Source organism: Diuraphis noxia, unplaced genomic scaffold, assembly GCF_037042655.1.
Source record: "Diuraphis noxia isolate RWA-SAM2 unplaced genomic scaffold, SU_Dnox_SAM2 contig0002, whole genome shotgun sequence".
In the NCBI taxonomy this organism is placed as follows: domain Eukaryota; kingdom Metazoa; phylum Arthropoda; class Insecta; order Hemiptera; family Aphididae; genus Diuraphis; species Diuraphis noxia.
The window spans coordinates 54,266,349-54,291,013 of NW_028301712.1; the positions used below are offsets into that span (position 1 = coordinate 54,266,349).

The following is a 24,665-nucleotide window of genomic DNA, read 5'->3' on the forward strand; positions in this document are numbered from 1 at the left end:
ATACGGCACACAATAAATAATTAATAGGAACACTATTTTTATAAGTATAATAATAATAAATAGCCTTTGCGGCTAGGCCCGTCGGCCTTAAACAACAAAAAAAACAAACAAACAAATATGGTCGACCAATACTTACATGTGATTGTGATTGATGGCGGATTTAATCCCAACGCGACCGTACCAGAACTGTAATGACCTGCCTAAGACGGCACACAGCAGTATTATAAAGTAACGATCACAGTCCAGTACGTGCGACCACCAAGCCACAATCACCAACGAAGACAAAATACAAATTGCTGTGCTCTGCAGACCAAGAACGATCACACAATTGACAAAACAACGTTATTCACAGGCGACCGCTGGCAAGCTAAAAAACAAAGAAAGGTTTAGACGTTGGACAATATTAAATTGCCTCGAACGATACTTTACCAGACGGCCGATTCACAAAAACGAAGAGGTGACAAAAACGTGTTTTTCAAAAGAACAAAATGGCTGCAGACACAGGAACATAAACGAATTGATGTGTACACTACGAGAAGTAAGCGCAAAAAAAAAACGACGGTGCCGACGACATTCACCACGAAGGCTATGCCGCCGGACACAACAAAATGAAGATAAGTGTCTCAGTGCCACCACACAAAACTGGACAAACACGCGAAATTAAGAAAACTTGTGACACTGAGAGCATGACTTTAACTTTTTACTAAAAACATAACCGAAAAATCAAAAATGTTAACACACAACGAACATTTCCGTGCCATGATAACAGCGCGATTACGTAACCGGTCTGTCGCACACGGAGGCTTTGTTGCCGCCGCCGACAATGACCGCGGCTACGTAACGCACCGATACGCAACGCAATGCATCGCGCGAAAATACTAAAACGAAAACAACAACGAATGCAACACCATGACATATAAACGCGAACATTCTCCCCGCCTTGAAAGGACGCAGGAGTTTCAATTCAACACAAATTAAATATGATATAGTATAACATGAACATTCGATTAGCTAACAATATAAATAGATTATAAACATTTAAAAAAGAAAACAAAAAAAATAAATAAATAATAGCAATCCAAAAAAAAAAAAATATAATAACAAATAAATAATGGTAATCCAAAAAAGAATATGATAACAAATAAATGAATTCAATGAAATTAAGAAGGAATGGGGTCTTCGGAATCTGCAATGTCGACAGTACTGGGTAAGAGTGCAAGTTTGACGACAGGTCTCTTCATTTCAGCACCAGCACTCTGTTTGATGGTCACAACTCGAATGATTCCGTCTGCCCCGGGGTGCACGGCACTGATTCTGACTAACTTCCACTGTAGAATGGGGACATTGTCTTCCTTAAGTATTGCCAGATCACCGACTTGAATAGCTCTGCTTGGAGAAGTCCACCTACCGCGTTTTTGCATCTGTGGTAGATATTCCATGCTCCAACGGGTCCAGAATCTTTGTAGCTGTGCTTGCATTAATTGAAATCTACGCAATCTGTTCATAGGAACGGCCGATAAATCCGGCTCTTGTGGCAACATGAGATTCCCTCCAATAATGAAATGACTTGGAGTAAGGGCCTTATATTCACTGGGGTCATCAGACAACGATGTCATAGGACGTGAATTTAAAACAGCTTCGATCTTACACAACAAAGTATTCAGCTCTTCCGCAGTAAGTAGTGCACCCTTTGTGATCTTTAGCATAAGCCGTTTGGCGGACTTTACAGCTGCCTCCCAGAGGCCGCCAAAATGGGGTGCAGAAGGAGGAATAAAATGCCACTGTATTCCCTGGTTAGCCATCAGATCCGTGACTCGCTGGTTTTTGCTACTTTGTGAGAAGTACTGTTTCAACACCTTGTGAGCTCCTACAAAATTTGTAGCATTGTCACTATACAAATGCGAGCACATTCCCCTCCTGGACATGAACCTTGATAGAGCAGCAATAAATGCATCGGCTGTCAGGTCAGTAACCAGCTCCAGGTGCACCGCTCTGGTAACAAAGCATACAAAGACGGCGATGTAACATTTAATAGCAGTGACTCGTCTAATACCACTCCTAATTAAAACTGGTCCGCAGAAGTCTACTCCAGTGCGATTAAAAGCTCTGTCAATTGTCACACGCTCCTTTGGTAACGGAGCCATTGGTGGGGCTGAAAATCTAGGATTCGCTCGAAAACATTGTACACATTGCTGGACAACCTTTCTGGCTACAATTCTGCCTCGAATAGCCCAATATTTTATAGATATATGAGCCAGTAAAGCTTGAGGGCCTACATGCATGAGGCGACAATGTTCGTAACGAAATATTAATTTAGTTATTGTGGCTCGGGAAGGAAGAACGATTGGATGCTTGCTGCTGCAATGCATATGCGCATTTGTAAGTCGACCACCAACCCTGATTAAGCCTTCGTCGTCAATGAACGGACTTAGCGAAGTCAATGCACTTTTGCGATGCACATTTTTTTTAGCCTTCAAGCACACCAATTCATCATGAAATGCAGAACTTTGAGCCTTGATTAACCAAAAACGTTCAGCTAGCAGTAACTCATTTAGTGTGATAGAATCAAAAACACGTCTCTCAGGGTGTTTTGATAGGGAATCCTTGCAATTGGAGACAAATCGGCGTACCAAAGCAGTGATTCTTATGAGCATAATCCAACTTGAATATTTATTCAAAATCCAGAAATTTTCTTCTGCTATGGCCGACAATACCATATTGATAGGCCGAATTTCTGGTAATTCTGATGGTAAGGTAGGATTTTTGGGCCAACTTTGTTTATCTTTACTCAACCATTTTGGACCGTGCCACCAAATGTAACAAGTGCTTACTGAGTCTGCATCTACACCTCTGGAGATTAGGTCTGCAGGATTTTCAGAAGTCGGGGTATGATGCCATTGTGATGCATGCGTTAGATCATTTATTCGAGCAATGCGATTGGCAACGTAGACTTGAAAGAGAGATAAACTATTGATCCATGCAAGGACGATAGTTGAGTCCGTCCATAAATAAGTATTATTTGACGTCACGGTAATATTTGATTTTTTGAGTTCGTCCTTAACCTCAGTAATTAATTCAGCCAATAGTAAAGCACCACATAATTCAAGGCGTGGAATGGTAGTGGCCTTGATTGGTGCAACTCGAGATCTGGATGTATATAAATTTACAACAAAAACATTGTCGCTGGTCTCTGAACGGATATAGACACAAGCACCAAATGCATTCTGTGAGGCATCACAGAAGCCATGAAGTGTATATCTGGTAGAACAATGTGCTAGTGCTAATCTTGGTATGATCAATTTATCAAGGTTACCCAAACTCGAATAAAACTTGATCCACTTTGAATATAATTCTCCAGGCAATGGTTCATCCCAATCCATTTTAAAACTCCACACTTGTTGCATAAAAATTTTGCCTTTGATTAGCACACAAGAAATGAAGCCGATAGGATCATACACACTATTTATATTTGATAAAAGACTGCGCTTGGTAATGAACTGAGGTGGCGTCCATTTCTTCATTAAAAAACGAAAACTGTCAATAGATGGCTGCCACAACAGTCCCAAGGCACTCACTACATCGTCCTCACTTAATTTGACCATAAAGTTTGGATCATCCTGCGCATGAGGCAGGCGATTGAGGAGATCTTTAGAACTTGAGCACCATTTTCGTAGAGGAAAACCAGCAGAGCCCAAAATGGATTGAAGCTGTTCATATATTGAAAAACAATCCTGATCAGAGTCACCTCCACTAATGAGGTCATCTACATAAAAATCATTACAAATAGTTTGACCAATTGCAGTATCACGATGTTCATAACCAAGTTGGAATAGGCAACGTGTTGCCAAAAAGGAAGCAGACTTTGTACCGTAGGTCACAGTTTTTAAGTTGAAATGTTTCAAAGATTCATCAGGATGCGAGCGATAAACTATTCGTTGTAGATAACAGTCTCCTTCATCCACTAACACTTGGCGATACATCTTTGCCACATCAGCAGTTAGTGCAATACGGTTTAAGCGGAAACGCAATAAAATATTATAGATATCAGGTTGGATCTTTGGTCCTCTCAGCATAATATCATTTAATGAAAGTCCAGAAGTTGATTCCGCAGACCCATCAAAAACTACACGAAGTTTTGTTGTTGAACTGTCTGATTTGAAGACCGCGTGATGTGGTAAATAATACATAGGCTTGTCACTGGCGGATGTTGTTAATTCCATGTGACCTAACGCTATGTACTCTTGAATGAATTCATCATACTGCTTAGCTAATGAGTTGTCTCTGGCAAGTCTTCTTTCTAAATTGAAAAACCTTTTTTCGGCCATAGTGAGGGAATTGCCAAGTACATCAGGATTTTGAGATAGTGGTAACCGCACGATAAAGCGACCATTTGTACTGCGACAAAAATTCTCTTTGAAATGCTCCTCGGCCCTGAGTTCCTCCATAGTACGTTGATTACTTTTTGATATAAAAAAAGACAAAGCAGAATCGTGATTTACCATCAAGGCAGATGACTTGTTACAGTTTGATGTCTCCAGAACCTTGCCAGTAACTATCCAACCAAATTTCGTATGGTGGAGAGCAGCATGTTTATTCAGTGCGACCTTCGTTCCAGAAAAAATTTCAAAAAATAGGTCAGCACCTAGTAATAAGTCAATTGGTCCTGGTAGATGAAATTGTGGATCAGCTAAGAGATTTTGCAAGTTATTAGGAATTTTCAAATTTTCACGGATAACTAAATGGGATGGAAGTGAGTTGACAATGATTGGCAATGAATGCAACGTAATTTTTGTAGTATAATCACCGAAACGTGAACACACAGTAGTATCTTCAAGTTGTTTGGATGAAGATGACATAGACGAAACACCAATAATATTGAGAGACTTCATTATTTCAAATAGTTTCAATTTTTTAGCAAAGGAATCCGTTATAAAATTTAATTGAGAGCCCGAATCCATAACGGCTCGACATGAATGCATAGTTCCGAATTTGTCACAAATGTTCACAATAGCAGTGGCTAGAAGTACATTTAAATTTGAAGAGTGTGTGTTGGCTACCCCAGTGCACATGGCAGTGGCAATGGGATGTGATGTTAGTTCATCATTGGTTTGAGAAATGCTTGGTCTTTCACTAGAAGGTTCTTCATGCAATTTTGAATTATGCCTTTTGTTGCATTTAGGACAATGCGAAAATTTACAATCTGCACTTTGATGACCATAATTTAAACAATTGAAGCAGAGCTTGGCATTTCGGACCACAGTTCTCTTCTCAGATAATGGCAATTTATCAAACGTATCACAATGATATATTCTATGTGCAGATGAACACAATGGACATTTGATAGTCTTTTGATCTGATGAGCGAGTAAACAACGATTTGTTATTGCCATGGTTATGATACGGAGGTTTAGCTTTGGAAATTTTATCTGATATATTGACTGAATTAGAGCATACTTCATATGCTGATACACGCTTAGACAAGAATAGTTCGATCTGCTCATAAGTCGGAAGCTCTTTGTTGTCTTGACGTAACTGCCACTCGCCAGCGGTGATTGAATCAAGTTGGCTACAAATTAAAGTCACCAGCCAGGCGTCCCAGTACTGCACCGGCTGACCAAGAGCTTTAAGAGCACGAACATGTGAAGCAATGTGGTGGTGCAATTTTCGTAAATCAGCTGCAGAAGGTGAAGTTATTTTGGGTGATTGCAGTAAGGCACGTATGTGTGTCTGAATGGTTAGACTTCTATTTTCAAATTGACGTACCAACTCATTGTAAGCAACCTGATAATTTTCAGCAGTGATCGTGAATGTTTTTATAATATCAGCTGCAGGTCCACACACACTGGTTTTTAAGTAATGGAGTCTTTGCACATCATTTAAAGTTACATTATTGTGAAAGAGTGCATTAAACGTATCAAAGAATGAAGGCCAGTCTTCAAGATTTCCATTAAAGGTCGGAGGCTGGATTGTTGGAAGTCTTAAAGAATCTCCAGTGGATGAATGAGATGAGTGTGAAGTGTTAACGATTTCAGCAGGTGTATTTTTGGCAATAAGATCTTCCATGGTAGCCTTCAATGTTAAGCATTCATCTTCAAACTTCAATCGCTCCCTTTCTTCATCATGTCCTTGATCTAAATCAGCAATAGACTGTTGAGCTTCATTAAATAAATCAATACATTCATTTAATTTAGTTAATCTTATTTGCAATTGTCTACTGGAATGAATTGCTGGATTGAAGTTTTTGACATATTCATTTATAACTTGGATAGTGGATTTAGTCGAGACTCGATGCTTGATCAATTTGCGCATTTCCTTGGAAGGCCCAGCCTCAGGAGTCGACATGGTGCAGTTGAGTTTGTGATTGATCTGTTGAACTTGAATGTGATGTGTTCGACAATTAAGGAGAATACAAAATCAAAATAACAAAAAATATGAATATAAGTACAAATCACGTCGAGGTCACCAAATGTGGGCGCGGCAAGTGCCTAAATACAAATAATAGGCTGGCTTGTTCGCCTTAAATGAAAATAAATAAATGAGCCTTATAATAATAAAATGTAATAAAAACAATGATTTATAGAAAAATGATAATAAATATAATAATAATAATTTATGCAATAAGAAATATTTGTGCAATAACAATAATAATAAGTATAATAACAATAATTCGAGTAATAACAATAATAATACTGGCCTTATAGCTGCACAATGACTACAATAAAATAATGCAATAAAAATATTACAAGAAAAATATGTGGCCCATACGGCACACAATAAATAATTAATAGGAACACTATTTTTATAAGTATAATAATAATAAATAGCCTTTGCGGCTAGGCCCGTCGGCCTTAAACAACAAAAAAAACAAACAAACAAATATGGTCGACCAATACTTACATGTGATTGTGATTGATGGCGGATTTAATCCCAACGCGACCGTACCAGAACTGTAATGACCTGCCTAAGACGGCACACAGCAGTATTATAAAGTAACGATCACAGTCCAGTACGTGCGACCACCAAGCCACAATCACCAACGAAGACAAAATACAAATTGCTGTGCTCTGCAGACCAAGAACGATCACACAATTGACAAAACAACGTTATTCACAGGCGACCGCTGGCAAGCTAAAAAACAAAGAAAGGTTTAGACGTTGGACAATATTAAATTGCCTCGAACGATACTTTACCAGACGGCCGATTCACAAAAACGAAGAGGTGACAAAAACGTGTTTTTCAAAAGAACAAAATGGCTGCAGACACAGGAACATAAACGAATTGATGTGTACACTACGAGAAGTAAGCGCAAAAAAAAAACGACGGTGCCGACGACATTCACCACGAAGGCTATGCCGCCGGACACAACAAAATGAAGATAAGTGTCTCAGTGCCACCACACAAAACTGGACAAACACGCGAAATTAAGAAAACTTGTGACACTGAGAGCATGACTTTAACTTTTTACTAAAAACATAACCGAAAAATCAAAAATGTTAACACACAACGAACATTTCCGTGCCATGATAACAGCGCGATTACGTAACCGGTCTGTCGCACACGGAGGCTTTGTTGCCGCCGCCGACAATGACCGCGGCTACGTAACGCACCGATACGCAACGCAATGCATCGCGCGAAAATACTAAAACGAAAACAACAACGAATGCAACACCATGACATATAAACGCGAACAATGTTGAAAGAAGTTTTTCTTGGTATAAAAATCTTCTGTCAAATAATCGTCAGGCATTTCACATGGTAAACCTTAAGAAAATATTGGTGGTTCAATGCAACAACTTAACAGGTACTATACAACATATATTTATTTCGTATTTTAAAAATAATAAAAATGTATTTGTTTAACGTTTTTTTCAGTTTAATGAAATCTCAAAGGCTAACCGGTTATTCGCCCATATTTTAATTTTCAATAATACAACTTTTTTAAATACAGGTTTTAGATTTTTTGTATATATTAATAAATATAATTAATACATTTTTAATAAATAATTAAATACAATTTTTTTTTTCATATTTCACATTTTTTCATGCATACTTGTAGATTATAAATTGTTTTTACATATATTTTGCCTGTTTTGACCCCTATACTTCCGAATCCTAATAACAGTGATGAATTAAGGCTTGAATTTTTTTCTTATTTTGTTACTATTTTTCAAGAATTTTTTTTTACTTCCATCCTAAATCCATCGAATTAACGTTAAATAAATATACCATATTATAATGTTTTTAGTCCCTGAGCATATTGGTACAATGAGCAATTAGTGCCTTGATTTCTTGCCGAGTACCACAAGTACATACATTTTTATTTCTTGACCACTTTGTATCGTTACTCAGACCTGATTGAGCTATGCTACAGATCCATTCATAACTTATAAGACTATGAGAGATAGACTGGATGTCTATAGTATATAGTATATATATATATATATATAGTTTCATGTAGAACTTAAATCTCTGACCTCTCTATATACAAACTATATTCCCCTATAGGCTATAACTATCTTCTTATTCATCTATATCGATAGGTTAAAGTACTTGATGTTAGACGACCAATAGTCATATTGTACTCTAGGCTGCGAATATGAATCATAATTTTCTAATTTTTAATATACATATATATATATATATATAATCTTCTATAAATGTCTTTTTATAATCAAATAACTTTAAAGTTTAAATTGTATTTTTATATGTAATTCTTTTTATTTATTTTCTTATTTGCCGACATGGTTTATGGATTAGAATATGAAAATTATTGCTAATATTTCACTATAATAATAAAAAAAAAGTGGTGTTCTATACTAATATTGCACGTCTCGTATAATGTGGGACGTAAAACTATAAGGTTGATGGTATTATGTTATTATTTTATAGGTGTTCCTACTATGACACACAAGAACGCTACGAATTTCTGAATTTCTCACTATTATTAATTATTATCAATAATATAAAGGATATAATGACGTATTATTTAGATACCCTTAGCCTTTGTCTTTTCAGATGGCGAAATATACGAGGTTGTGTTTCGCGAGTTCGGATAGGTGAGGCTGCACCCATTATAATATAATACGTATTATTCCTTCCTTCGTAAATCATAATATACTGGTCAGATACGTGAACTGTCCGGTAGAACTTTCATATCGTAAGATACCTATATTATGTCATTCTATTTTGTAAATTAGATCTTACAAAATATTATTATTCGTATTCACATTTTACATCCGTTATGCATAATAATAATAACTATGGAGTCATCAATTTGTTTCTCATGCTTTTACTTCTTTATTTCATAGAACGAAAAAACTGCATAGGTATTGCCTTTAATATTATGGCGTCTGCTATGCCATATTATTAAATTGTTTGCTGATCACTGATTTAAATATTAATAGGGCATTTAATATCACATTGTAATATTCTAGGTTAGGTTTAGTAATGTTTTTATAATGTTGAATGTACAATATACCCACATAACTGAATCGCATTATATAATGCTTAACAAAGAAAAAAATATGATCTGTATTTTTTAATAGGAGTTAGCCAATTCGTTTTTATAGTCTATACTCTATAATTATACCTCTTTTTTTTTTATAACGAGTGTATAAAGGAGCTTCTCAATTACATCGTTTCCATAACTATTAATTTCTTAATCTGGGCTGAATAACACAATTACCATAATCATAGTACGTGTACACATACCTATATATACATTAACATACGCCCTACTTTTTTATATATACATTTTTGTGCTATAGTTCTGTTTATTTAAGGATTTTTTTTAATGTTATTGTTGTCATAATAATTGTTTATACGTTTATATCTAATATTAATTAATTTTGACTTTTGACTTCGTAACAAAAGAAATATGAATTATTATAATGATTTTTTTTTGTCTCGACGGATGACACAGTACACCAGCTCTAAGATAACACTAATAATTATTGATCATTTATACGTACCAATTTAAGAAAGCTTATTGAAAAAACAAACAACTTTAACAAATAAACATAGCCAGTGGCCACAGAATAGGAACGAATAATAGATAAGTATTAAATTCCCATGTTTTAAGAATTAAAACAAGTATTTTCGATTTAAAGTTTAAACTTACTTATGTCATGAATTATATAACTCTAAACTTTGAAATTACAAACATATTATATCCGTATATAAGTAAAGTTATTTATTTTTGACAGCCACTCTGTATATTTTGCTTCCTGAAAATAAGAACGTTCCAATGTGAATATTAAAAATACAGAATACTGATGTCTAAAATTATTGTATATTTAAAAATATTTTTTATTCAAACAAATTATAAATAAAATCACTTATTTAATTTAAAACGATTTATGAACACGCCCAGATTTAGGTATCTAAAACTATCCAGGTGCCAATACATGATTGCTTCTGACTTATGGACCACAAAAATGAAAACAAAACTACAACAGGTACTTATACTAATTTTAATTGGCGCATTGGTGCACAAATAAAGTTATAATCACCTGCTGTTTGAAATAATTTTACCATTGATTAATTAATACATCATAGTATCATACGTCAATTTAATCAATGATAACATAAATCTAATTAAATTTAAAGAATAATACTAAAATGTTACTAAAAAAGAATGAATTTTCTTAAAAAATTTAATACGCTGAATTGTAATAGGTGTATAATAATTATATATTTATATATATATATTTAAAAATTCGCAATTTATTATCTTGTCTCACTAACTCCTTTGCCGACAAATATTAAATGTTAATATGCAGGATGATTTTTTTTTTTATGAATCACTCATCTTTTCAAAACTTTTAACGTTTTTCAAAATATTTTAATACAATTTTAAGAATTAAGAAAATAAAAATTTTCTAAAAAATTATTTTTTTACTATTTTAAATATTAAAATTTGTTGTATATTTAAAATAAATAGCTATTGAATCTTACGTTCTTCATTTATATGAACAATACTTAGGTTAATTGATATGTAAATATAATATACAACTACAGTGAAACCTGACTCAACGGACAGCTCTCTTAACGGACAAAATGACCAGGTCCCGGCAAAAAGATAGGCATTCCAATGTATTTCGAACTGTCTATAACGGACTCCTTCTATTACGGACACCAAATATTATAAATGATAATACGAGAAAGTCAATGATAATCAGCAGTGACATACGGAGCCCTTAGTTGTACTGTTTTTGCCTATATCCCAGGCGTAATTTACATAATAAATGCCGCCAAAATGTAAAATGGCTGTAAACAAAAATAACCATTGGCTTTCGTATAACTGTATAAGCACTATCGTCTATCAATAAACAGCAATGGTTGCTTAGTACTTAAAACTTATATAAGACTAACTACTAAGATGTATAGGTACTAATTGTAGTTAATTAGTTTATGTTTATACTTCATAGATACTATTTATTTTGTAAATTGTTTTCATTAGTTTTGTAAAAACTTATGAAAATGTGTTCTAAAAAGTCATGTTCAACAAAATATTGTTACAATACAGGGAAATTAAATCCAAACTTGGTTTTTCATAGATTTCCAGCCAATGAAGAACTGTAAGTTTCTGTACAGAAAAATATGTTTCTAAATAAAAATAAATAACAATAATTGTAGATTTAATAGTTTGATATTATTTTTGGTAATATAATTTTGAATATATTTATACAACCAGAAATTGCATTTAATGATTGAAGTATAAACTAATATAGGTGTAAAAAATGGGTCGATTGGTGTGGAAGTTCAGAAATTATGGATGTTTTTAAAACTCAAGGTGCTAGATTTTTAAACAAAAACCGAGTTATATGTTCTGATCACTTCAAATCATCTGATTATATTATCTGGAAAGGTGTAGGAAATAAAACGTGAGTTATTCATCATTGACATAGTATAGCTAGCCCTTAATTTTACTATATATTAAGACATTAAGTCATCTAAGTAATTATTAATTAAGTAAATATTATAGGCCGATATTTAGTTTAAGTTTCTTGGATTGAAATAAATTATTTTCTATATATTTGATCTGAATTTGTATTATATATGACTTGTACATAGGTACATTTGAATGACTTCTGTATTAAATTAAATTATTATTGCTTATATTTTTATTAAAATTCTTGATTTGTATTGGAATAACATGTAATTGCATTATGGTTAATAATTCAAAATTCGCGTGCTTTTTTCCATAATTTTGCGGTACAATGACAAAAATTCACCGCTAGGCGCGTGGGCATCAGCGGCCACTTTTCATTCACCCGACTAATGAGAAGTAAAGCAACATACACTGCCAAATGTATCTCATTTTTTGATAGCCTTTTTGACATTTTTAATAGTATAACATACAATGAACCAAAACTTTTGAGGAGACCGTTGACCAAAGATTCCTGTCCACTGAGAATTTTTAAAAAATGCTGATAAGTTTTTAAATAATTTGAAAATTCATAATAAGTCAGGAAAGCAGCCTCCGTGTATTAAAGGATGGAGAGAAAATATAAATGCACTTAAGTTACTGTTTGAAGAATTAAACACAGAATATTCCATAGAATTTTTACTAACCAGAAGGTTTACTCAAGATTGTATTGAAAATGTATTTTCCATAATTAGAGCAAAAGGTGGTAACAATACAACTCCAGATGCTACTAAATTTCAATCTGCAATAAGAATGTTGATGTGTAATAATTTGCTTACACCATCAAAAGAAGGAAATTTATGAAATGGATGCCTGCCAATTTTTAACCAAACTTAACGAAATAAAAACAATTAAATTACAAGTAAATTCATTTAATACATGGGATAATACAATTGAAAATGACGAAAATACTTATAACAATATACTAGATGTACATTTATCATCAACAAATATCAACAGTATACTCATGGATCCACATAATTCATCTGCAGTAAACTTGAACATCCTGAATGCATCAATCAATTGGCAGCAAAAAACAAAAGTAACACAGCTGTATTCAACCCTCGTACTACTTTCATTGAAATGAAAGAATATGAAAATAGTGATTTGCTGTATCCATTTGATTCAACGATTGATTTTTGTAAAAGAAACTTGTTTATTTAAAGAAAATATTCAAAAAATGCTATTGGAATCAAAAGCCAGTGCAAGAAGTAAAATTATTAATTTGATTCAGACTGTATGTATAAGGACAATAAATATATGTAATACATGTAAACTTAATTCATCAAAAAATTTATAAGTGTTTTAATTAATAGTTATATAAAAAGTTGTAATAATAATATGGCCAAATACAAAATTAAAACAGCTAACAAAAAGTTAAAAAAAATTACCCATTCATAAAAATAAATTTTTACCTATTTTATATCACTATAGTCTATAATACATATTATTGGTTAATATGTATTTATTTATCATTATTATGTAAATTTTAAATATATAAATATATAATAGAGTTTGAAAGTGTATTAAATTATTTTTATATTACCTAAACTAAATAATAAATATTATTACTATCCTCTTTGTTAGTTTGTCTATTGACTATTAATGAACAAAAATAATAATAATAAGGGGCAAAGGTAGGCCACCAATAGTGAAACTGGGGGCATTAGTTTTCGCTACATTATCATTGACTTTCTCGTATTATCATTTATAGTATTTGCGGACACGGACACTTATATTTTACTCGACAATTTCATAACGAACAAAAATACATACATACTACGTTGATAAGAAACGCAATTAGGACATTGAAAACACGGATTACGACCAATTACATTATCGCCGATTACGATAACGCTAATTGCGAGTACCTATTGAATTTATAAAGTTTAAATTTTTACAACAATTTAGGTTCATACAATTTAACAGAAATATCCAAATATAAATTGCAATATGTACGTATAAAGATAACCACGAGAGTATCAAACGTTTTTATTCAGTTTCTATCGGTTCGCAATCAACGTATTAAATTTGTAATGTACCTATGAGTATAATATATGTAATACATATTAATACAGATTATACCTAATACATATTATAAAATAAAAAACAATACAAATGTACGTACAAATTGTAATTTTTAAAACATTGAAACCTGTCTACAACGGACATTTTGGTCCCGCGACTGTCCGTTATATACAGGTATCGCTGTATTATATAGCTGACGGAATCAGTATAGCTGACACGGATTTTACAAATTTTACAGATTTTACACACAATTTTACAAATTGTCGGAATTGATAAAACGCCCCTATGAATAAAACGCCAAGCCAGAGAGATTTTTTTACAATTTAAATAATATGCAAGTAGTTTTAAATTTTTTTTTCATCAAGAAGAAATTCTAATTGAAAATTGCACTTTTATAAATCGTCAGTTTAGATCATCCATAAATGATAATTTATAAACAATAAATTTGATTTAAATATTTTAGCTATATAGGTGAGTAACTTAATATAATATTGAAAAGTACCTTTTATAAAAATACTTCGTATTAAATTTGAACATTTTATCTTTATTAAATATTTTAGAAGAATATAGCAATCTTATTCATTGAAATCAACAATATTATATAATTACTAATGTACTTATATACTACGTTTACAGTACGTTATACAATAAATGCTGAAAATAATTATGTTAAAAAGTTTCAAAATAATATATTGCGATGGCCGGGAATCGAACCCGGATCAACTGCTTGGAAGGCAACTATGCTGACCATTACACCACCAACGCAAGTGCCTTAAGAAATTCTAGTTTAACAATACTTAGCAATTAGCACCCATTTTTTTAATTTTAGATAAGTTCTAAAAAAGATAAACAATGCATATTTAATGCTTATCACCAGGGTTAGTGAGTTTATGACCTCACAAACACGAAAAATGCATGAAAATATTCTGGAAAAAATTTCAAAATATGACATTAATAAATTTAATGCATTAATTATTTTTAAGTTATTACAGAAATGTGAAAAATAGATTTAGAATTTTAAATTTTAACTTCTTGTAACCTCTCAGTTTTTATCGAAATAGGTATGAAAAATAAATATGCATTAATTCCTCAGAATTTCCAAATATGTTTGCAAAAATATATGTAATAAAATTTAATGTAGGTACCTACCAGATTCCATGTCATACGAAATGAATAGCTTGGTTTGCGATGTGCACGACCAAAAGAAAAAATACGAAAAAGGCAGAAATATCTTAAACCTATACTTATCTCTAGCAATTTCATTGTTCGCAGTGCCGTAACTAGACATTGGCAAGGTGGGCGGTGGCCAAGGGTGCAGTTTAAAACGATCGCGCTAAGGGCGCAATTTTTATTTCATATAAATACTAAAAATTCATTATTAATTTATAACATTGGTTGCCAAGGGCGCACATAAAGCTAGTCACGGCACTGATTGTTCGTACTCTTCATTTAAAAATCGTTATACAAAATATATACTATTGTTTATAAGTAAGTTAATACCATACTTGTATCCTATCAAATAGGTACCTATTTTAATTTCCAGAATTCTAAATTAAATTTTATAAAAAAAATCTTTATTCTATTGGTGTACACTGTTGGTACTTTGTTTTCTTTGACAAGCGTGTTATAATATGCAGATAACGGGACCATATAGAGGTCCTACCTTTTACATACAGAACAAAAAGCGTCTCATCTGAAGTTTATCGGAACAACTGAACAAGGGATGCGACGCTAAAAAAGGGGACGAATACAATCCCGTTTTAAACATGCTACGTGTCCATTGTGTCCAACCATAATTTACAATTCATAAATATAGGTACCTGTAACTTATATAAACATTCTTTTAAAATATACTAACATACCTACGCTACGGCAGTAGCCGTTTTCCTCCAAAAAATAAAAAATAATTCTTGACCATTTTCCTCCTATGAATAAATAAAAAATAAATAAAATCATAAATTTAATTGACAGTATACAAATGATGTAAACATAGCAAAAAAAAAAAAAAAAAAAGATAAATAAATTGATTATAATATTATTGTTTTTTATAATTTTTATAATCATAGGATATTCTAAGAACAAATGAATACCTTTTTAAAGAAAAAAATGAATACCTGTTTAAAGAAAAGAAAAATTAGATATAATATGAAAAATTATTTTACTTTTTGTAATTGCTAGGACTAGCGCGATAGCTGATATATAGATAGTCTATACCAGAATCAACCAATAAGTGCAAACTCTGATCATAGCCTTATACTCTATCTTTATAATACAAAACGTATAACAGTGGCTAAAATATTGAAGGAAAAGAATCATAATTTTAGTCGAGAATAATGTAGAGGAAAATGGTATCTCTTTTTTGGAGGAAAATGGAACGCCACATAGGTAAGTACTTACCTGTATTGATGTTATAATGTTATATACAAATATAAAATATGCATATCCTAATTTTATGTTGGTATCTAAGGATAAATAGTAAACTGCTATTAATTATTATTATTATTGAAGTATATTAGGTGCTATATTAATGACTAGTCTATTAGATACACACATTTTTAATATTGCTATATATAAATTATGACTACAAATTTATATTATTATTACATATTGCTTTGGTGTTAGTATAAACGGACTTTTAACGTAGCATATATTTATATATATATATACGGTTTGAGGCTTTGCAAAGCCCACCCTCCACAAGTTACTGTGGCATAAACTTTATTGATGTGGTTATCATTACAAAAAAGCCTGCAGGTGATACTTATTATTTACGTGGAAACAATACCTAGCTAGGTAGTAGGTATAGTGATTGATACGTAAATTGAATACGTTCTTTCTACTGCCAATGAATGTAACACATATATTATTATTTATTATTGTAGTTAGTATTAACGTTGAGACTATAGAGATGTAAACAACAGTGAAAATATGTTATAAACAAGCGTACAATAATATATTGTACGGTACCTATGCATATGTCGTAGGCATATAGTCAAATCAGGCATTTTTTATTAAATGCCTAGGCATATAGTCAAAGAATTTAATGTTTATGCAATTTCGCTATCCGCCTAGACATTTAGTTAAATGCCTAGTCATTTAATTAAATTACTAGGCATTTGACTAAACGCCTATTTCATGCCAGGCAATTAATAAAAAAAACATTTTGTATTATTTTAAAAATTTAAATATATTTTCTATCAGTTATTTATTGCTATTTTATATATAAAAAAAGCTGTATATTATTTATTAGTATGAAAAACACGTAAGTATATGAAATAATATGTTTAAATTTGTGTTAATTATTATTTAGTATTGTTTTAAAAATGAAATCATAAATATAGGAATGTATAGGAACTCTGTATACCAGAAACGAGCTTGCTCAGTTGGTATACGTATCAGCTCTTATCACAATTATTGTAATAATTTAACTTTTGAAATTTGATTATTGTATTGAAATAATGATATTGATTTTGCTGAAATAAATAAATATATTCAGGTAATAAATAATTAGATGCGATAGACATAAATGATAGTATGAGTATATTGTATAGCCCATATAGTCAGTATAGTCTATAGTACGAGTAGTGAGTACCTACTATATATTCTTATTAAATAAAAATAAAAGTTCCATTGATTTTTACCTTGGAAAATTAACGTAGGTACTAGGCTGTATGAGAACCTTATCTATAAGGTTGAGTACCGTGGGACAAATTATAATCTTGTCGATTATAACGACAAAAATATGGCGTTATGGAAAAAGATACAGAACATGCGATTGAATTGTACAATAATTTAGTTTAGTACGTCTATTACGTTTAAATAAATAACTGATAGAAAATTTATTTAAATTTTTAAAATAATACAAAATGTTTTTTTATTATTTGCCTGGCATGAAATATGCATTTAGTCAAATCGCATAAACATTAAATTCTTTGACTATACGCCTAGGCATTTAATAAAATGCCTGATTTGACTATATGCCTACGACACTAGACACGGTTTCAAATATGTTTGATTACTAAAACAGATATTATTGCACTTAAAATGTAAGATTTCAATACTAAACAGTAAACCGTAAATCACATGTATTACTAGCATTTGATCCACATTATACGTGACTTATAGGCATATTAAACGTTGAGAATATAACGTAGTGTATAGGTACAAGGTGAAGTTATATTGAAAAATAGATAGCGTTGAAAAACGAAAAACTGAACGCGTGATTTGATTGAGCAGTATACAATGGTGAATTCATGTAAAGAGTATAGATAATTTGAGTTAAACAACCATTCACAAACTTTTCTTAGAGGTGCATTTGAATTTCTATCTTTTTTTTTTAATGAAATTGAAAAAAATATTATTAACTACCTATTCAAACTTAAAACTATAATACCTTTATAATATAATACCAACTATATTTTTTTATATAAATTCAAATCAAACATTTAATTTATATAAAAAAATATTATTGTAGTTGCCAAAGCGCAATCAATGGATAACGTTTTCAATCACACCTATTTGCACCTTGTACACACCGCCCATCTTCTTATTGTAACTACAATGTGACAGATTGTTGATTTATCTAAAATTAAAATAATTGTAGGTACCTATTTTTTTTATACATTATAGTTAGGTAAAATGTATAGATTGGGTTAATACTCATTATTTAAAATGTAGAAGAAGATTGTAGTAAAATTAAATTGACTATGTTGAATGTTTATAAAAGTTAAGACATAGAATGAATAATACTTTTTAAGGTATATAATATTAACTATAGATAATGTACAAATCTAAATTATAAACAATGGTACCATAAAGTTAAGTATTTTTTGATCTAATCAAGAAAAACAATAAGTCAATACCTACTTATTATCAATTGATATTATTACATAATACATAATTAATACACTATAATAATAAAGGAAAGTATAAATTATTAAAATTATTAGGTACTTATCTTTATTACCTTATTATACCAACAAACTACGTATTAGGTAGTTAGAATATTTTTTTTTTTATGTTATAGTACCTACTTATTATTTCTTTTTCGTATTGAATAAGAGGCAAAAGATGAAATTGACTAATTATATTTAGTAAAAGTACTTTATAGTACCTAAAGGTTTAAGATCAATAATTTTGGACAAAATTACATTATTAGAAATGTTACATTTATAAGAATGTTTATACAACGTGATTCACAAATAATGTTCACCAACTTTTTTTTAGGTAGGTGAGTATTACATAATTTTTACGATTTAACTTAATATAACATATAATTTAAGACAAATTATTTGTATTGTATTGTATAAGCGATAGTAAAAAATATGAAAAATATCTTATCTGATATAATGCCGTTTGCAATCAACACTTGTTTATTATCCAACAATATATAATTAATTAATTCCTACTCATGCTCTATGGCAATTGGGTCATGTAGAGTAATGTATATAGACGCTTGAGAGAATTCCACTTTATTGTGTATAAGATTTGAATGTTCTCGTCTGCAGCCCGTTTCGTGATCACGTCAGATCGTTGTGTACACAATTTGATAATAATAATGATAATAGTAATAATAATTAATAATTAATAATATTAAGCGTGTCGAATTTGTGTGTGCGTGCATCCGCAAATTTCCGCGTGCGTTCGTATAATAATAACAACATCTATTTTGGAAAACCGCAATCCCGAGCTGCAATAAAACTGGAATCTGAGCGTATGTTGAAAATGGATATTTCTTTTGATGGCTCTAAACTTAAAGATATTCAAAAAATATCTATGCATAGATTAATTACATACATTAACTGAAGGAAACGTTTGTCGTCGATCGAGATCAAAATGGTTTCCAGCTGAGATGGTATATGTAGGTAATATGAATTAACTTATTATAACATACAACAAACACATCATACATGTACGCATGAAAAGGTCCATGGCATACTCATTACCTACTCGTGTTGTCATATACGTTTCATTTACTAGGTTGATGAATTATTTTGTAAAAATATTGTACATGTTATGGATCATTATATTAGAACACTGCAGTAGCATTATTTAAATTTTTTTTAAGAGAGAGAAGTATTGTAACTGTGTCTTAAAAAAAACAATCTAAGTTTATTTAATATGATTCTTAAATTCTTTATTGCCTTTGATTTAAGGTCCTAAGCTCTTTTTCTTGATAAAAAAAAAGTATTTTATATTTTACTGTACTTAGTTTGTATATATCACTTCATTTTTATTCTATCCAATTGATCTGTATGAAAGATAATTTGAATACTTATCAGATAAACAAAAAACATTTTAACTGTTAAGTATAACTTAATATAACTAGTAAGTAAGGTCAAATTCACTAATCCCTGGTTCGTAAAGCTGCTTAGACACTGGATATTTTGACCTTGTTGGATATTTTTACTTGAATATTTTATACAGGATATTTTGTTCTCAATTTGGATAAAATCATGCCATATCCTTTTATTCAATTCCAAATTACGTCAATTTAAGTACAGTAAATGATTCAATTTATAACATTTGGAAGAAAAAACTTGTAATAAAATATTGATAATAATACGTCATAATACTAAATACAAATATCACTGCAATATTAATACTGGATTTGAATCTTTAAATATAATATTTAAAATGTTAACAAAATTTCACAAGTATATTGACATTTTTAACAGATGGTTTATAGCTTAAGAGTGTGATGTTATGATTTTAGTCTACGTGCACACGTTTCTCATTTATAGTACCTACTTACTTGCAAAGTAACCTGTGTTGCATCCTTGACATGATCACATGAATTAATAAACACTATTTAAGAAGTATAAGCTATATATATTGACACTTTTTATTTAGAATTTTTAACATAACCACTGTTTAAAAAATGTCGTTAAATACCAAATACGAAATATCAATAGTGAGAGAGAGCAGTAATTTGATTTTTTAAACTAGAATATAATAGTGTTGAAACCTCATTGAAAACTAAAGAATATAATTTTTTTGACAGCCAATATATACAGTAATAACAATATTATATTTAAGTGTCAATTTAATATTGTGTCAGCTGACTCATCTTCTCAAGTTTTCTTCGTTATTATTTCCCAAGTATATTCATCAAATTTAATTCAGTATTAATTGTTCAAAATGGAGTTAAATTAAAAATAAAATTTGCAGGATAAGTTAATTTAAATCAAAGTAAAATAATTGTATTCTGCGCTTAGGTAATAACTATAATTTCAAAAATGATTCATTTCAAAATAATAAATACCTAGCTTAATATCTGTTTCCTAATACTATGCAATGTTTATTTTGGTACAATGTACCTTTAATATCTATAATTATACATTATTTTCAAGTGATTTATTTATTTTTTGTTGCAAGCTTAATAAAAAAAAGTTGTATGTAAATCTAACAATAATAATGATAGTAAAGTAATCAAATAAATAATGAAATAAATTATTTAAAATATAAACACAATATACATCAAAATATACCACATTGGCACATCATAAGTAAATATTATATTATATATATTAATTGTATTTAAGTTAACTATAGTCAAGTTCGATAAGCTTATAATAAAAATGAGTATTTTAAATACAAACTGAGAAAAGCATATGTTAAATAAGTTAACAAAATATGTAAGTATATTAGCTATTAAAATAAGTTTGTTAATTGTTGAAAAATATGGTTACCTAATAAAGTAACTAACATGTTTTTAAAACACTATTCGGTAATATTATAGTTAACTACAAGTTAATTGCGGTAAAAATTAAATATTTAGAATGGATAATATTGTATAATATGTAAAACGATGTGTTACGAAGCTTGAATTATTAACACAATTGGTTTAATTGTTTTATTACTATTTAACAAGTATGTCAATTATCTGTAGTCAAATTTATAATGCTGTGTATCTAATTATTCAATTACAAACATACAATAGTTTAAACATATTAATCACGCATCTAAATTAATAATGATGAGATGCAATTAGGATAATGTGGAATTAATAAGTATACACTATACAGGGTGTCCCGTGAGGATATACCCATTAGCCATAGAGGGGGACTCGCCCCTTGAATAAAAACCAATTTTTCGCCATTTTATCTATAAACTAAAAAATTATTAAAAATCATGAGATTAATGAAAATAAAATATCGAAAGGTCAACATTTTCAGGAAAATAAACTCTATAAAATAGGTTTTTTATTTCTTTTCAAAAATTAAAAATATTTTTTTTAACTTTTAGCGAAAAATGTAATTACATTAAAAAATAAAATACATGTAGCCCTTGTCTATGTAAGTCTAATATAAAACCAGATTTATGATATATCGCAATTGGTTAATCCTATCGAGACATCCTGTAAAGGTAGTATAGAGAGTAATTATTTTAACACAGAATAGTCATTAAAAAATTACTAACATAGGTAGGTACTTGGGAAGTTAGTTATTTTTGTTTCTTGGTTTGTTAGTGAACTTTTAGAATATTAGAACTCTGAACTCATATTATTATCTTTTCATTTTTAAACAGCACCTATAAATTGAGTAGCATAAAACATCAATAGAACTTAGAATATTTAATTAATAGTTGTTCTTATTCAATTATAATTTAATATTTAGTGTATCAAACATTTAATTGGCCACTTCTTGACATTTATTTATTTCTCTTTTCTATTCTTTAACCATTTTACTCAAATCGTAATATCGGTTTATTTAAAATAGTGAAACCTTCGAGGTTTTTCATTATAAACTCAAATCATTTTTTAATAACTTAGTAATAGATCAAAAATGGATTCATTGATTGGTAATTCTCTAAGCTGTAGGACTCACATTAGTTTTATCAACTAATCTATCAAGAAAATCAGAACAGTGAATTTTCATTGAAGACTGGTCATTAAGTTCATCACAAATAGTAAAATAATACTTATTCATAATTTATTAATATATATGTACCTATTTTAATAAAGATAAAAACGTTATAATGTTTTTGAATAATATTGTAAAATAATGTATGTTAGTAGTATCAAATTTCGTATGAATAGTTTTTGAGTTAATATAATAATGTTTATATACTAAGAATCATAATCCTTAAACATCGTTTTATAAAAATAAAAACTATACGAGTATGTAATATTAAATGTAGTATTTATTGTACTTGGATCATTTTCACAAATTATTTATATTAATAAATTAATTGTAATAATTAACTTTTTCGTCTAAGCACCACTACCAACCCATAACCATATACATGGTTATAGACTGCCATATATTATTATAAATATTTTGAAATTATTAGAGAGATTATTTCTGTATTAGACGAACAAAATGCAGTTTCAATTTTCAAAACTCAATATTGTTTTCAAACATAAATATTAAATTTAAAACGTAATTTAATATACCTATATTAATGCAAATTTTAGTGCTTTTACAACATTTATTATTCAACTAGAAACTTCTAAACTATCTTTAATTAATTCTATTAACATTTTCAAGAAAATAAAGGATGAAATTCAAACAGCAACAAATTAAATTGGAAAAAAGCGGGTAAGTCGTAGATGTCGCTCTGCTGTACAGTAGGTTACAAGTGAGTTACTGTAATCATTACAGCAGTGTTTCTTAACCTTTTTGATATCACGGAACACCAGGCAATAATATTTTTTTCATGCGGAACCCCTCTGAAAATATCTTTAAAAAGAAGGATACACAAAACATGTGGTTTGGCGATAAGCGGCAACATTAGAAATGCACTAAACTTTAGTGATTTAAATACTAAATACACTGTATAAAAATACAATTAAATTATTTATTTAGAATTTAAATTATATTGAGAAGTAACATTATATAATATATTTAGATTAGATTAAATTGATATTAGATTGTAATAACAGGAAAAATAATCATACAATTATTGCATGAATCTTAATGGGATGGTTGCGCTTGAATATGACTGCATATGTTATCAATATCTAGAGTAAGGTTTGTTAATGAAAGTCTTAGTGTCGGCGTCACATTCAATCTATTTCGATATTTTTTTGATATTTTTAATGTTTTGATAAAAACACAGCACAGCACTTTCGCGGAACCCTAGGGTTCCGCGGAACACAGGTTAAGAAACACTGCTGTAATGGATGGAATTAAATTTGAATCCAATGATTTTATATCATTGTATACGAAAAACATTTTGAGCGGAAACGGTTTATCTGTCTAGGATGTATTATAGATTATTAAAAAATATCAAATTTAAGATTTAAAAAGAAAAATTTTTATGAATTTTCTAGCTTAAAATAATTTGCGAATTTTAGTGATTTTTACGTATGTTGTCAAAATGAAAATTTGAATGCTTGTAAAAAAAATTGTGACTATGCATTTCTTTTATTTTTCAACTGCTATTGTAAAAATATTTTAGGAGCCTTGTATTAAATTTTCAAATCTTAGATCTAAAAAGAAAAACTTTTATGAATTTCTATCTAAGATAATTTGAACATTGCCATAATTTTTACGTATTTAGTCAAAATTTGAACTTTTAATGCTTATAAAAAAAAAATCGTGCCTATGTATTTTTAATATGTTTCAACTGCTATTATCACAATGTGTTAGAAGCCTTGTATTAAATTTTCAAGCTTTTTTACCCAACAAATAAATTTTCATCGATATTTATAGAAGAAAATACCAAAAAAGTTGAAAAATTAAAATGTCAATAAACAGCTCAAA

General features: G+C 30.0%; 2 protein-coding genes and 1 non-coding gene across 5 annotated transcripts in view; all 3 read right to left on the bottom strand.

Annotated features, from left to right (window-relative positions):
* Positions 1–24,665, bottom strand: part of LOC107170355 (G protein-coupled receptor dmsr-1-like) — a 118,823-nt gene that overhangs the window by 68,644 nt on the left and 25,514 nt on the right. The window contains exon 2 of one of the 3 annotated variants that reach the window (XM_089221415.1): positions 10,120–10,225. The exons of the other annotated variants lie outside the window; for them this stretch is intronic. The gene's annotated coding sequence lies outside the window, so the exon portion shown is untranslated. The remainder of the gene's footprint in view (positions 1–10,119; positions 10,226–24,665) is intronic. 3 annotated transcript variants of the gene reach the window in all.
* Positions 1,161–6,341, bottom strand: LOC149058678 (uncharacterized). The gene has a single exon (XM_089218437.1). The coding sequence runs from the start codon at positions 6,339–6,341 to the stop codon at positions 1,161–1,163; it is 5,181 nt and encodes a 1,726-aa protein (XP_089074563.1).
* TRNAG-UCC (transfer RNA glycine (anticodon UCC)) lies at positions 14,650–14,721 on the bottom strand. The gene has a single exon. It is a non-coding gene; the product is annotated as a tRNA-Gly (tRNA).